Source organism: Hibiscus syriacus, unplaced genomic scaffold (assembly GCF_006381635.1).
Source record: "Hibiscus syriacus cultivar Baekdansim isolate YM2019G1 unplaced genomic scaffold, ASM638163v2 tig00116965_pilon, whole genome shotgun sequence".
NCBI classification, from domain to species: Eukaryota; Viridiplantae; Streptophyta; class Magnoliopsida; order Malvales; family Malvaceae; genus Hibiscus; species Hibiscus syriacus.
The window spans coordinates 249,203-266,133 of NW_024063490.1; the positions used below are offsets into that span (position 1 = coordinate 249,203).

Sequence of the window (16,931 nt, forward strand, 5' to 3'; positions counted from 1 at the left end):
AGTAGAGTCATCCCGTGACTACTTTCATTCACTCATATGCACAAGGCTACCATTTATTAAAGAAAGTTCTAGGCAATGCCACGTCAAAGAGGAGTGTCCCTCTACAGCTATGCCTAAGCATTTATTCATAGTTTTATTTTTAAAGGAGTTTGTTTTTGATTTTTCTTTTAAGCACAAAACTATATTTCAATGCCAAAACTAACTAGTGTTCTTTCATAAAAATTTTCTAAATTTTCTAAGTATAGATAACATACAAATCATGTAAAAGATTTTCACAAAGAATCAAGCCCTAAAGTGAGTTCTATCATTCTCAACAGTCATTTACATTTAGATTCTAGCCTAATATTATCATCATCGGGTATCCTCAAAACATTTCATCTAACTGTCCTACCATTTTCTGATGCCATGGCATAAACCTATTCTAATGCTATCATGCATATGACCTACCAAGAACCATACCTCCCCCAAACTTAAGGGAAGCATTGTCCTCAATGCTGAAAGAGAACTATACTAAATATAAACTATATGCCATGGAATGAAATGCAACTAAATGAGAATGGATGTAAGAGAGGTACCTCAATGAGTGCGTGGTGTTGCCTTGGAGGTGCTAGCAGCTCCTCGTCGGGTGCGCTTGCGTGTGTTGGACTGGACTCGGACGAAGTGGAGTAATAATGCACAATATTGGAGCGTCCAGCCGTGGTTTTGATGCATTTGCCACGACGTGGTGCAGGAGAAGGTTTGGGTGCTGGGACAGGGTTGGGTGTTTCTTCGAAAGGGACAGTGACCGGATACTCAGGAGTTTCGGAATGGTACGGAGTAGGAATCGGATCCAGGATCGGCTGCATCTTGTTTGGGCTCTGGAGATGCCTCGGCATTAAATGCCGATAGAATTTCGTCTGGAAAGCCAGGGAAATTTCGTTGACCGTGGGGAATAATTTCTTGAAACATTGATTCCACCTTAGCATCTCCATGCTTCACGTATCCAAAGAAGTTACGGATGTCACTGTGTAAAGCATGAAGGTGCGTCTGAGTCTACATCACATCTTCCTCGAGAGCAAGTAACCTTGCCTCGGCATTTGATTGTGTAGTACCTACAGATTGCTCATGAACAGATTCTTTAGATTTAGGATTTTCAAGTCCTAATAGCAGTGGGAGTCTGACTCTAGTGATGCCCGATAAACCAGGTAAAATTTCATCAAAAGCATTTTCCTCAACTTTTTTCTTACGACATAAAGCGGTAATTAAGTTAGGAAACACCAAAGAACTTTCCTTTTTACCCAAACAGTCGTTAACTTGCTGAACAATAATACAACCCACATCGATCGGACGGGATTCCATTATAGAATGTAAAAGCAATAAGCGTGAAAGTGATACCGTCGTGTTGTGAGAAGTCGGCATGAGTTTATGCTTAAGGAAGTGATTCCATAACTTGGCGCTTGGCTGAATACATTCTCGGTTGACCGAGTATCGACTCGTTTAACGCCCATTCTACTTAGTGTTTTCAAAAAAAAGGTCCTCCAAGACCCCATCGTATGTGTTGCTATCAGCCTCCTCTTCGAACATGGCATGGTTATCCACAACATCCTGCAAATGAAAATAACGATTAATAACAGAAGGTGTAAAACGGATCTTCTTACCTCGAACGAAGATGGAGTGTTGGTTGGGCTAGGAAATATTCGCGTAGAACTCCTTAACCACCGAGGCATTCACCGAACCAGGATGACGGGTAAATTTCTTCTACTTAAGCGGTGTCACGATGTCCATAACATCGGGTCCAAAACCACCATCAGTTTCCTCGGTAAAAATAAATCCTAACTCAAAAAAAAGTTTCTGGTTCTTGAAGTCTTGGAACCGAGCCTTGGCCTCGTCATCTTTGAACTGTTGCCAAGTGGTAGTGTCGGTTGGAGCCGGTCTTGAACGCACCATTTTCGTGTGTATATAAAGCAAGAAAAATGATAAAGGAAGAAACTTTTGAAAGCTTTAAAAACTTGGATGTATTTTGGCTATGGAGAGAATAACAAAAGAAGAAGATGAATGAAGGATAGAAAAAAAGTAAAAGTTAAAATGAAAGAGAAAAAATTAATAAAAAAAAGAAAAGAAAAAGTTAAAAATTTAAGAGGGAAAATGTGTGATAGGATGGTTAAGAGAGGAGTGAGTGGGTGGGGGTTTGTGTGTGCATGGGGAAGGAAAAAAAAGTGCTAAAAGGTAATGATGGTGATAGGACAAGTCTGTGGAAAGAGAAAAAGAAATGTCAGAAATTAAATTAAATAAAAAGAAACAAATCAAAAGAATATATCTCCAATTAATGCATTGTCCTTTCCTCCCTTTGGTAACCGCTCCTTACACGGTTTGCAGTACTGCGGTCCCTACAAATCATATCAAAAATTAATTACAAAATGAAATAAAAATAAAAATAAAGAAAAACTTAAATTTTAAATTTTTATTTATGCACAGACACAAATTTAATGCCGTGGCATCGAATTTTGGTTCTCCTCTGGGCACGCTTCACTATCTTGTAGACGTAACACATCCTTGTTGTGTGGTGGTGGAACTCCATTGTAGGCTTTCAGACGCTGGCCATTGACCTTGAAGATCATCCCATTGTCTATTCTCTTAATGTCAACAGCTCCATGGGGATAGACATAATACACCTCAAATGGTCTTGACCATCGAGATTTGAGTTTCCCAGGAAAGAGTTTGAGTCTGGAGTTGTAAAGCAAGATTTTTTGCCCCTCATAAAAATGCCGTGGCATCAGTTTCTGGTCATGCCACTTCTTGGTTTTCTCCTTGTATATCCGAGCATTCTCATATGCTTGTGCTCTAAACTCTTCCATTTCGTTAAGTTCAAGTAATCTCTACTCCCCAGCTAGTCGAGCATTAAAATTCAATCGCTTGATGGCCCAATAAGCTTTGTGTTCAAGCTCAACCGGGAGATGACAAGCTTTACCATACACCAACTTAAAGGTTGACATCCCCAAAGGAGTCTTGAATGCAGTTTTGTACGCCCAAAGTGCTTCATCCAACTTTGGCGACCAATCCTTACGCCTTGGGTTCACCACTTTCTCTAAAATCTACTTGATCTCTCGATTAGATATCTCTGTTTGGCCATTTGTCTGTGGATGATATGATGTGGCAATCTTATGTCGAACTCCATATCTCTTCAATGCCTTGGCAATCAACTTGTTATCAAAGTGGGTTCCCTCATCACTAATGATAGCACGAGGTACTCCAAACCAAGTGAAAATATACTTGTGCAAAAACTTGAGTACGGTCTTGGAGTCATTCCTTGATGTTGCTATTGCTTCCACCCATTTTAACACATAATCCACAGCAAGAAATATATATAATTTTCCTTCAGAAGATGGGAATGGTCCAATGAAATCGTTACCCCACACATCAAACAGCTCTATCTCTAAAATATTTTGCAGCGACATTTCATGTCGTCTGGAGATGTTTCTAGTCCGTTGGCATCGATCACATCCTTTGTAAAATGCTTGGGCATCTTTAAACAGAGTTGGCCAGTAAAAGCCTGATTGTAGGACCTTAGCAGTAGTCCTTGCTCTACCAAAATGGCCTCCACTTGGGGCCGAATGACAATGGTACAAAATATCACTTTGCTCCTCTTCAGGTACACATCGTCTAATGAGCTGATCGGCACAATGCTTGAATAAATATGGCTCGTCCCAAAAATAGTGCCTTGCATCGTTCTTGAACTTCTTTTTAGCCTGACTATTCAAATCAAAAGGCATAATTCCACTAACAAGAAAATTAACAAGGTCAGCGTATCACGGGATTGTCGTGGCATATAAAATTTTCTCATCAGGAAATTCCTCTTGGATATATACAGTGTCATGGCATTTAGAATTGTTCTCTAGCCTAGATATGTTATCAGCAACTTGATTCTCAGTTCTTTTTCTATCTACCACCTCTAAGTCAAATTCTTGCAAAAGTAAGATCCACCTAATAAGTCTAGGCTTGGCATCCTTTTTGTTCACTAAGTATTTTATAGTCGAATGATCAGTGTGAATAATAACTTTAGTGCCTATTAGGTAGGGTCTAAATTTATCAAAAGAAAATACCACGGCAAGTAATTCTTTCTCAGGGGTGTTGTAGTTTAATTGTGCTTCATTTAAAGTGCGGCTAGAGTAATAAATAACATGAAACATTTTACCTCGGCGTTGCCCCAAAACAGCTCCTACGGCATAATCGCTTGCATCACACATCAGCTCAAATGGTGATGTCCAATTGGGAGGGACTACAATGGGTGCCGAGATCAGTTGTCGTTTCAGCTCAGTAAATGCGCCGAGGCATAATTCGTCAAACACAAAGGGTTGGTTTTATTGAAGCAATGTGCACAAGGGCTTAGAAATCCTGGAGAAGTCTTTGATAAACCTTCTATAGAATCCAGCACGTCCAAGAAAACTTCTTATGCCCTTGACCGAAGTTGGTGGTGGCAACTTTTCAATCACTTCAATCTTCGCCTTATCAACCTCAATACCCTTATGAGAAATTTTGTGGCCTAATAGAATGCCTTCAGTCACCATGAAGTGACATTTTTCCCAATTTAAGACCAACTCAGCTTCCTCGCATCTCTTGAGAACTTTTGCTAAATTGCCGAGGCATTGTTCAAAATCGTCCCCACAAACAGAAAAGTCGTCCATGAAAATCTCCAGAAAATCCTCAACCATTCTGAAAATATGGCTTGCATACAGCGCTGAAATGTTGCCGGGGCATTACAGAGTCCAAAAGGCATCCTCCTAAAGGAAAAAGTGCCATAGGGACAAGTAAATGTAGTCTTTTCCTGGTGCTCTGGTGCGATGGTAATTTGATTGTACCCCGAGTACCCATCCAAAAAGTAATAGAATGCTTTGCCGGCTAATCGATCCAACATTTGGTCGATGAAAGGTAGAGGAAAATGGTTATTCTTTGTAGCTTTGTTGAGTTTTCTATATTCCATGCATATCCTCCATCCGGTCACAATGCGAGTGGGTAATAGCTCATTATCTTCATTAGTAACCACCGTCGTGCCTCCTTTCTTCGGAACACATTGGAAAGGGCTCACCCATGAGCTATTTGAGATAGGGTAGATCACCCCAGCATCAAGCCATTTCAGAATTTCTTTCATCACCACTTGCTTCATAACATGGTTGAGTCTTCTTTGTGGTTCTATTGAATTACCGTGGAAATCTTTAAGCAGAATCTCGTGCATGCAGATCGTGGGACTTATGCCTTTCAAATCGGCCATTGTCCAACCAATTGCATTTTTATGCTGCATCAATACACTTAACAAACTTTGCTCTTGATTAACAGTAAGGTTAGCGGAAATAATCACCGGTAAAGTCTCATTGCTACCTAAGTATACATATTTAAGATGCCTTGGCAAAGTCTTAAGTTCTAGAGTGGGTGCATGCATTAATGAAGGCTTAGGAGGAATAAATTCATCAAAAATTATAGGTTCAAAATTTATACCTGATATAGCTTGTAGTAAGCTAGATTGTTCCTCCAACATTAGAAAGTTGTCGGACTCCACTAAGCTTTCATCATCCACCCAATATTCATTTTCTGCTAGCTGAATAAAATTGTTCTGGCAAAGATGTTCAGTCTCTTCTTCAATCACTGAGTTCAATTCAGAAATGCCTTGGCATTCTTCAGTGTCATCAACATATTTGAGTGTTTGAAAAACATTGACAATCACACACTGATCAACCACTCTCATGGTGAGTTCACTTTTTTCACAGTTTATCAAGATACGTCCAGTGGCTAGGAAAGGTCTTCCCAAAATGATTGGTGCCTTGGCATCAACTTCGCACTGCAGAATTAAGAAGTCGACTGGAAACACAAACTTATCCACCCTTATTATGACATCCTCGACTCTCCCTTCAGGTTTCACATGGGATCTGTCGGCAAGTTGTAAAATAACTGAGGTGGGTCTTGCATCTCCTATGCCAAGCTTCAAGAATATCGATTTCGGCATTAAGTTGACACTTGAACCAAGATCACACAGAGCCTTTCCAATGAAATTAGCTCTAATTGAACAAGGAATAATGAAGCTGCCCGGATCATTTCTCTTTAGCGGCAACTTACTCAATGAAGAACAAAATTCTGTTGCCGTGGCAACAGTCTCTACTTTCCTCTTCTTGGTACAAATTTCCTTCAGAAATTTGGCATACATCGGCATCTGTTCAACAACTTCCAAGAGAGGTATGTTGATATGGAGCTGATCAAGAATGTCCACGAACTTCTTAAACTGAACTTCATTATTATGCTTCTTCAATCTTTGCGGGAAGGGTGGGGGAGGTCTAGCTTCATTAGCTGCAGGAATAGAATTTGCTTTTGCCTTGGCATCAGAATCTGGTATCTTAGCAGAATCCTCCTCCTTGTCCTTCTTAGTAACTCTATCATCATGTAATTCAACTTCAGTAGTGGGATTAGAATCATCATGTTGTGGCCCACTATCCTTGACTTGTCGATTGATTTGTGTTCCACTCCTAAGAGTTAACACATTGCAGTGCTCTTTTCCAGGTGCTCTAGTGACTTCAGTATCACTTGGAAAATGTCATTGTTGACGCTCTTGCAATGCCGTAGCAATCTAACCAACTTGACCTTACAAAGCTCTCAAAGATGAGCTATGGCTTTAAAGTAAGGCACCTTGACTATGAAGTAAAGCTCATTGATTCTTAATTGAAGTAGAATGGTCTTGCAGCATTGTCTTCGTAGTGGATATGAACTCTGGAATTGTAGCTTCTAATGAACTCATGATTGCTGAAGATGAAGCTCCTTTGTTGGAATTATGCCATGGCATAACATTTTGGTAACCTTGAAGCTCATTGTGATTCTGCTACCGAGTAGGTTGATTAACATTGTGGGCTCCTTGATTTCCCCATGAAAATTGGGATGTTGACGCCATCCAGCATTATAAATGTTAGAATAAGGATTGTTGTTGCCTCGATTTTAATTACCTACAAAGTTGATGGACTCATGGTTGGTTGGGCATTCGTTCTCGTGATGATTACCTTGGCATAACAGACATGCCAGTCTAGTTGCTCTCACTTCCTTCACATCAGTGGAACGTTGTAAGTTCTTCAACATATAACTGATGGCTGAGAGTTGAGCAGACACTGAATCCTTGGTATCTAACTCAAATGCTCCAGGTGTTCTCCTTTCACTCCTAAGCCTTGAGGAAGGAAACTGATAATCATTATTAGCAATTTTGTCCAATATAGCAAACGCCTTAGTAGGTGATTTATCCAGCAATGTCCCATTTGCCGAGGCATCCAGTAACATCCTCGTGGGTGCATTGACTCCATTATAGAACATGACTACTTGAGTCCAATCATGAAAACCATGATTTGAACACTTCCGAAGCAAACTCTTGTAACGATCCCAACACTCATACATGGATTCGCCGTCGCCCTGGAGAAAAGAAGATATTTCATTCCTTAGCTGCGTATTCATGTTTGGTGGGTTGTACCTCAATAAGAAACTCTTGCAAAGATCGTCCCATGATTCCATAGAACCGGCTGGTACACCACTCAAACAAGCCCTTGCTCGGTCACGCAATGAATACAGAAAAAGATTTAATTTCAGAAAATCCTCATTCACTCCTTCTTGGCGAAAAGAATCATAAACTTCCAGAAAATTACGAATGTGTTGCATGGCATCTTCAGTTGGCATACCCCCAAATTGCCCAATAGAATTTAACATGTTGAACATGACTGGTTTTAGCTCAAAATGAGCAGCTTGAATTTCATGTGCCACAATCCCAGGATTTAGATCATCCAGCATCGGATTTAAGTGATCACGAATAACGTGCGGCCTAACAACATGATCAGCATTGTCTAATGCCACGACATTATGATTTCCATCATCCTGACCAATGCCTTGGTTTCCAATCTGATACATATTTCTTTGAGCACATCTTCTTCTTCTAAAGAGTCTTTTAATCTCAGGTTCTATTGGTTCCAAAGGCTCTTCCGAATTTCTTCTAGGCATACACTAGATAAACCTAAAAAAAAAAAATATCAAGTAAACTATACACAAATAAAAATGCAAAACAAAATAAAATGCTCTAGCAAAACAAAATAACTTCAGGTTGCCAATCCCCGGCAACGGCGCCAAAAACTTGTTCGCGTGTTGTGATTACTATAAATTATACGCAAATAATGTGCAAGTATACACAATCGCTCAAGTAATATAATGATGAGTGAGTATCGCCTCCACAGGAATTGGGTGAAATTACAAAAGTCTAACAAAAGCACTATTCTATCTAAGTATAGTTAGTCTTGATATATAAAAATGTCACGGTAATGTAAATGTGTATGCTGGTGGATATGTAGTGATGGTCTGATGGTGTAGCAAATGGAAATGCAATGGCAATGATGGATGTTTGATGTTGAGTATGGTGAAATGTCAAGGCAATGAAAAAGGGTAAAAACAGTAAATAAAGATAAAATGAAAAGAAAATAATCCTCACGTGACAAGCTTCCAAGAGAATGAATGGTAGGGATTGATCTACGGATGCTAAACTTATTTCTCAAGTACATTTAAGCTAACTGGTCTTTACTTACTCGACAGGGCTTTCCTAAAGTGTTCTAAAGAACCTAACATAATAGGATGCCAAGGCATTTGCTCTCACTCAACGATGTTGGCCAGCCTACCCTATTGATAAAGGCACCCTTTTAGTCGTTGAAATCCTATCCTAGCCTCTTCCGAGATCTAAGGGATTAAGTTATAATATTCCTAGGCCGGTTCAAAGCCCCTTGAAAATACTATAACTCATTGCTTATAAGGATCTTATCTTGCGTTTCTTCCGAATACTTACAAGTATTTTTAGTCTAGGATTCTTCCGAATACCTAACATTCATCTAAGAAATGGACATTTCCATGCCTCTTACAAGCCTAGATGGTGAAGCATTCATAAGCAAAGCAAATAAAGAACCAAAATAAACTTAAATATACCATTAAAAATAAAGTTCAAACAACCATTAAATCAACCACCACCAAATAAGTTAGTTCATGGTGGGGTTCAAAATATCCAAACTCAAAGTCATGAAAATATTTGTTCCAACAACCCACAAATAAATATAAAATAACAGCAAAAAGGGAAGTTGAGAAGAAGCCTTCGACGCGCCACCGGAGGTCTCCTCTCAATCCAAAATCCTTATCGACTCTTCTTCATAAGTCAAATCTTGGTTCATCTCTATAAGCTCTAGTGGAATAATGTGGGACGACTATGAACAATACCTCCTAAGCACCGATAGATGGAACACATTATGGATATGCTTCATCTCTGGTGGAAATAGCCGATAGGCCACGAGTCCAACCCTCTTCAAAATCTCATAAGGTCTAATGAAGCGTAGAGTTAATTTCTCTTTATATGTAAACCAAAGTACCATCTTCCATAGTGACACCTTGAGGAACACCTTGTCGCCCACTTGAAACTCTATATCCTTTTGCTTCAAGTCATTTTATGACCTCTGTCTGTCGAAGGTCTCCTTATGTCTTCCCTAAACTAACCTAATTTTTTCTTCCACTTCTTTGATCAAATCTAGGTTGAACAACTTTCTCTCACTAAGCTCTATCTAATATAAGGGGTTCCAACGCATCCAACCATGCAAGGCTTTGTAGGGAGCCATTTGGGTGCTAGATTGATAATTGTTGTTGTAGGCGAACTCCACCAATGAAATGTGATCTTTCCAACTACCCTCAAAATCCAAGACGCAACACCTAAGCATGTCCTCAAAGAACTGAATTACTTTTTCAAACTGACCATCAATCTTTGGGTGAAAAACGATACTAAAATGTAATCAGGTACCTAAGGCCTCATGAAGGGCTTTCCAGAACCTCGAGGAATAAGTGGGTTTTCATAAAAAATGATCGACGTTGGTACCTCATGCAATCTCATTATTTCTCGTACATAAATATAAGTCAATTTCTCTAAGGTGAAGTCCATTCTAATTGGAAGAAAGTGAGCATTCTTTGTTATTCTATCCACTATAATCCAAACAACATCATTCTTTCTCCGTGTTAACAATAAACTCTTCACGAAGTTTATGGTCAATCTATCCAATTTCCTCTGCGGAATCTGAATAGATTAAAGTAGGTATGAGGGAACCTGATGTTCCACTTTCACTTATTGGAAAATCGAACACTTGGAGACAAACTTAGATACCTCTATTTTCATACTCGACCACCAACAAAATAGTTGTCGAAGTTTCTATTACATCTTGTTACTTCAGGGGTAAACGATAAGCATACTACAATACGGCTCATGCAAAATCTTACTACGTAATTGTTCATCATAAGGGATGCATAAATAAACCCTAATGTACAACATATCCTCATCTTTCTTCTTAAAATCGGGCGCTAAGCCTTTATAGACTCGTTATATCTAAACCTTTACCTTTTCATCCACACTCTGTAACTTTTTCACTATGCCTACTAACTCGGGTTATACTCTAAACTCTGCTAGTAAACCCCCATCCTTATCCAAGCTCAAATGTGCTAGCAAAGCCTGTAGGTCGGTCATTGACTTCTGACTTAGAGCATCAACGACCACATTTTTTTCCAAGGTGATAATCGATAACACGATAATAATCCTTCAAAAGTTATATCCACCTAAACTGTCTCAAATTCAACTCTTTTTGCATGAGTATGTACTTGAGACTCTTATGGTTGGTGATTATGTAGCATTTTTCCTCGAACAAGTAGTGCCTTCATATCTTTAAGGCAAAAACTACTGCAGCTAGTTCTAAATCATGGGTGTGATAGTTATGATCATGTGACTTGAGTTATCGTGATGAATTGGCCACAACCTTCCCTTTTTACATTAGTACATATCCTAAGCCGTTTAAAGATACATCGCTAAACACAGTGTAATCCTTAGTAGACTCTAGTTGGGTCAAAATGGGATCTTCGGTTAAGATAGCCTTCAATATGATCGAAGCTTTTCGGGTACTTATTCTATCAAACAAATAGAACCCCTTTTTAAAGTAACTTAGTCATTAGAGTTTCTATTATAGAGAACCCCTTAACAAAATGATGATATTGACCCGTAAGTCCTAAGAAACTACGTAACTCTAACACGTTCCGCAGTGGTTCATACTAAACCACTTCTTGAATCATTTGGAGATCCACCCTAATACCACTTGCGGCTGTTACATGGCCCATAAAGCTCATGTCTGATAGTTAGAATTCACACTTGTTGAACTTGGCATATAGTTGAGTCTCTTTAAGTGTTTGCAACACAATTTGAAGGTGACAGTTGTGTTCCTATTTTGACTGGGAATACATAAGAATATCGTCAATGAACACCACTACAAACTGGTTAAGATATAGATGGAACACACGGTTCATTAAATCCACGAATGTCATCGGGGAATTGGTGAGCCCAAATGGTATTACTAGGAATTCGTAGTATCCATAAGGGTCCTGAAGGTTGTCTTAGCTACATCGACATCTTTAACTTTCTTACATTTGTAGTGACCTTGATCATGAGCTACTATCGACGCAGTACCTCGCCTATAAATATACTTGAAATCAATAAAGGTCTCTCTCAGCCACTAGTTTATAGTTATGACATCATCCTTCCTTGAACCATCGTCTTATACTGATAGAGCCTCTCGACCAGTAACTCATGCTAAAGTGCAACGGGAGGAGCTAGTGGTACGGGTGGAGTGTCGGAGGCTCTCGGAATGGCACACACTATGTGCCTTAAGGCTTGGATCAAATCATGGAAGAAGGTCGCTTCATCAGACCCCGCGCCGGCTGGAATTCTAGACTCTTCTAAGTCTAGTACAAACTCATCCCCCAATTCATCCACTAACAATACTTGACTCTCGTCTTTACCCTCGTTACTAGGAGCAGTATCGTCAACCATTACTTTTTTGAAATTAAAAGGAAAAAGGATAGCTTCACCATTTCATGTTTTTAAGTACTCTTGACAGTTTAGAGATATGTACTCATTGACACTTATTGACTCTAACATGTGAGTCTTAGGAAAGACCGAACATGGCACTCTGATATCACTAAACGTAATGCCCTAATCCAGTCTGATCCGAAAATCGATGGATTAAAACATTACACAAGACCACTGATCGCTTGTAAATGTATATGATAAGGCAAGCAAATTTGTGCAAGTATACACAATCGATGCAAGTAATATAGTAGTGAGTGAGTATCGTCTCCACAGGGATTGGATTAGAAATATATATTTTCACCACAACTATAACTAATGTCACAAACTAAATCCTACTAAGTATTTGAACTAATAACTAATATGAATAAAATAAGAAGAATGATTCAATGATTTCAGAATAATGTAGTCAAGACAAATGAAATATGCAAACAGATAAAACAAAACAAAACAAGTATTGGTTTAAATATAATGCAAACAACCTCTCATATTCAGACGTGTCATTGAGTAGTGATGCTAAACTATTGTCTTAATAACAATTATTCTAAGTTCTGAATGTATTATTATGCCTCACTAAGCTGCCCGACAGGATTACTAGGTATTATTGAATGGTTGCTATGGTAATACCTCTCGGCATTAACTATAGACGTTGTCTTAACCTACTCTAGCAATTATCCCTTTTAGTCGCTTGAAACTCACTCCTTATCTCTTAGGTAGACAAGTTAGAACTTCACCATCCCGGATTCATTCCTTTTCTCACGTTGATCTATCTTAATTCACTCCAATCTAAAAATCACTATCTAGACAAAAGGTTATCTCTCGATGCTCTCACAATGCCAAGACATGTTTTACCGAAACCCCAGGTGATCTCTCGATGCTCTTACAGTGTTAAGGCAAAATATTTAAACTATGAGCAAAACAATCATAAGCAAACATAATTCATCATTCATAAACATAAAAATATTGTTTAGGCAAAATAAAGTTTAACACCAAGTAAAGCATTCATGGTGTTATCAAAGATCATCCAAGATTTAACCTTTTAATATAACCCCAAATAAAATAAGAATTAAGAACAAAGGAAGAATGACTCCCAAAATTGGGGGCTCTGTCGCGACAATCCTGATCAGTACCACGCCTGCCTTGGTGATCAACCTCTCTTGAGGCATGATCACCGCTCTGCTATCATCTGGCTATGGAGGATACCAAGGAAGATTGGTGGGTAGACGGTGGGAAAGCACTGTAGTTGCTTGCTCACACCTTAGGTAAAGCTCTTATCTCTTCTTCTTCCTTGCCTCCTTTCTTTTTGCGGCTACAGTTGAATATTTATAAGGAAAAATCTCCTAGGGCTTTGCATGCTTTTGGAGTTTCCTTAATTAGCCGTTATTAATTTCCCAAGCTTAAAAAGGAAAGGCGACTAGTGGCTGTCATAACAATCAAGGCTTGCTTGCATGTGAAGTAGGTCATCCAGCTGGCATGTGACATAGGCGGTTTCGCCACACTTGCTTTAGACTTCTTCAGATAAATCTTGCCTCGACGAGATAAATCTGCTCTTCACGTTCTCTTCTGTTCCGTTGACCTTTGCAACTTTGCATTGTCACGATTGAAATGTTCTTCCTCTATATAATTCTTGCATAAATACAACTCAAACAACCCTTTCTCCTTAGCAGCATCAGTCAAGCCAAATAAATCTTGCCTAAGAAAAACTTATCCACCACAGGCTAATATAACCTATATGCAACTAAATGTAACTAAAAATGCAGTGCATACTTTGTTTAGACAAGAAATAACTTAAGTGATAATACTAGAAAATGAGCCTTTTTACGGAGTTATCACACCCCTATACTTAAGCTATTACTTGTCCTCAAGCAATGGATAATAGCTAGAAAAAATCAAAATTATCATGGCAAAGCAATATCAAGAACATCATCAAATTTGAGATTTCAGCCTTAAGCAAAAATATTTGGCCTCAACATGTTCGACAGTCATATCAGTCAAGTCTCTTCCCTAGTCTGGATCCTTTGCTATGGTGTGTTCGTGATTGTAACCAGTTTATGCATAGAGGTAATTAGAAAACTTAAAGTAAGAACTTCTAGGTTGTCAAGGCAACAAACTATTCATCAGGCTTAGTTTATTCTCATAGTTATTTATCAACTTTTATTCTCTTTATTCACATATTTTTTTTATAGGGGAGTCAGCTCATCACATCTACCGTTCCACACTCTAGGTGAAAGGGAGCATACCTTCCACCCCCAAGTTAGTTGGACAGAGTCATCATGTGACTACTTTCATTCACTCATATGCCTTGGCTACTCTTAATTTCTTTTGGAGTTTTTCTTGTTCATGCCTTTGCACAGAGGAGTGTCCCTTTGTGTTTTTTGAGTTTTTCATGTTTTTAAACACTAGAGAGTTTTTACTTTACCATTAGAATATTTTTTTGAAGTCTCGGCAATTAGAAAGTTCTTTCCTAAAAATTTTACAGATTACCTAGAGCAAAGAAAACCTACAATCGTGTTTATAAATTTCAAAGAATCAAGGCTAGGGTTGGTTATCTCTTTAGACAGTGTAACAATAATTTCTGGCATAGGCAATAAAATTTTCTTCATCATTGGGTATCCTAATCATTCTAACAATAATCTTAACCTACTTATTTCATGACAACCAAAATTTTCAACCAATAAACATCAATTACTATTTAACAAAGTATGGTAGAATGGTACAACACCTCCCCCAAACTTGAGGGTTTCATTGTCCTCAATGCATGAAAACTACACTATATGATTTTATATGCAGATGCAAAAAAATTAAAAAGAAAATGATAACTAAGAAGAATAAACTCACTTTGGTGGGGTGGCTTGACTGGACGCCCTCGTGCGACGTCGTTTGGGAGGAGAGGGACTCTTGGATCTGGAGTCTACTGTTGTTGGGGAGGGAGATGGCTGAAGTATACGTCCTGCTATTCTCTTGTAGCGCTTCTTGCTAGACGAGGCATATGCTGGAGTGGACTGCTCGGTCGTAGGAGTCTGTTGTGCTGAGACAGGTGGTGGACTAGGAATTTCTGTTGGGACAGGTGGTGGTGATTGAACCGGGGACGGAATAGGATCATGCTCGGGTTGCTTCGGTGCTGGCGTGAAATCTTCATCAGTGAAGAAGTGGGGTGGAGTATCATCACTGCTTTCGATGGTCGAGATGGATGAGGAACTGAGGAACTCTTCTGTGTCGCCTTGGCCTTCTTCTAGTACGGGTGGGACATGTGTTGCCAGTGGTGGCACATCAGTGGGCACTTATGGTGGAACATCTGGAGGGACATAAGATATCAAGGCATGGAATGTGTTGCCACCTGCATTGTAGTTGAGGATAACACTGAGAAAGGTTAGCAGTCTGATCATTATGGTCGTTAGCAACTCCTTGATGAAGGAGTTGAGTTGCATGTCCCTTGCCTTAGCATACTCGAAGTAAATTCTTATGTGGTCCTCCAGGCGTCCGATCTTTTCATGTGTCTCTCGTGTGTGCGTGACCACATCAACCATTCTAGCCGCGACAACTGATTTTACACCCCGCTCCAGACCTTCCTTTGGGTCGTCATTATTGAAACTCACCAACTCGGGGACCTTTTTCTTTGTAATACCCTTATTGGGTTTGATGAAATCTTTGAATGGTTCCTCAGGAACCTTTTCCTTCCTGCACAGCGTGGTTTTAAGGTTTGGAAATAGTAGGTTACCCCGGTTCTATTTCCACAGTCATGGATCTGCTCAAAGATGATTTCGTTCACGTTGATCTTCCTACCATATATGATCGAGTGTAAGAGCATCAGTCGCTTGACGAGGACAGTGGTGTTGTGGGATGTTGGCATCAGTTTTCCCTTGAGAAAGTGGTTCCATAATTTCACGTGCGATTTTAGGGCTTGACAATCTACTCATTTCCTTGTGGGGGCATTCCCTTCGAACTTGGCCTACCCAAAGCATAAATCCTGTAGAACTCTACTGTACGTTTCTTGATCTGCTTCGGTCACAAATCTCTTGTGTTGGTCATCCACTCTCCCCAACTTAAAGTATTTGTTGAGTGCAGAGGGGGAGAAGTGAATGAATTTTCCTCGAACATATAATGTGTTATTGGAGGGGTTCTCGAGATGGGCATAGAACTCCCACACCATTGTTGGTGCTGCGGTGTTAGGATTTCGAGCAAACTTCTCCCAGGTATGATTTTTTATGACGTCCATCACCTCGGGTCCAAACGGCTCCTCGCCCTCGGCTGGAAAAATGAATCCATCTTCCAAATATACTTGGTGTTGCTGAATGGTTTTGAAGCGTGCTTCTGCTTCAGCTGTTTGGAAACGTTTGAAACTCTGTTTGGAGGCTGGGGCCGGTCTTGATCTCACCATTTTTCTTGGTTGAATTTAGTGGTGGCGACGGGGAGGTATTTTTAAGAGAAAGAATAAAATAATTTCTGGTTTATGGAGAAAGAGGGAAATACGTTGAAGAAGAGGTGGGTGGATAGTTTTTCTTGGAAAATGATGGGTGGTTTCGGGGTATTTTAGTCTTTACATGGTGGGGAAAAGATTTATCATTAAATGAGAAATATGTGATTTGACATAAAGGAGGAGAAAAGATTTCTTTCCCCCTTTACTCTGCCACCAGAACCTTTTTCCCTAGTTTGTCCTTTTTCCGTCATGCAGCTTCATATTTGCTCAATTAAGTAAAGCAAACTCTTGTACATCATGTACCAACGATGTCGGTTTATCGCGCATGACTGTTGCTCTTTTGTACTCCTTGAGTCTCTATCCATTCACCTTAAATATAGAACATTCGTTTTGGTTCTGGATTTCAATTGCTCCATTATCATAGACTTGGTGAACAATGAATGGTCCTGACCATCTCGATTTTAGCTTGCCTGGGAAGAACTTAAGGCGTGAATATTAGAGTATTACTTGTTATCTAGAATAAAATTGCCTAGGCAATATTTTTATGTCATGCCATCATTTTGTTTTCTCCTTGTAAAGGTGGGAATTCTCGTATGCATG

At 39.4% G+C, this 16,931-nt stretch overlaps 1 protein-coding gene across 1 annotated transcript; it reads right to left on the reverse strand.

Annotated features, from left to right (window-relative positions):
* Positions 1 to 792: 792 nt before the first annotated feature.
* LOC120191286 (proline-rich receptor-like protein kinase PERK8) lies at positions 793 to 15,831 on the reverse strand. The gene is made up of 4 exons (XM_039194264.1): positions 15,698 to 15,831; positions 15,480 to 15,592; positions 14,830 to 15,194; positions 793 to 972 (listed from the first exon to the last, which is right to left on the reverse strand). The coding sequence occupies exons 1-4, from the start codon at positions 15,829 to 15,831 to the stop codon at positions 793 to 795; spliced, it is 792 nt and encodes a 263-aa protein (XP_039050195.1).
* Between the last annotated feature and the right edge of the window lie 1,100 nt (positions 15,832 to 16,931).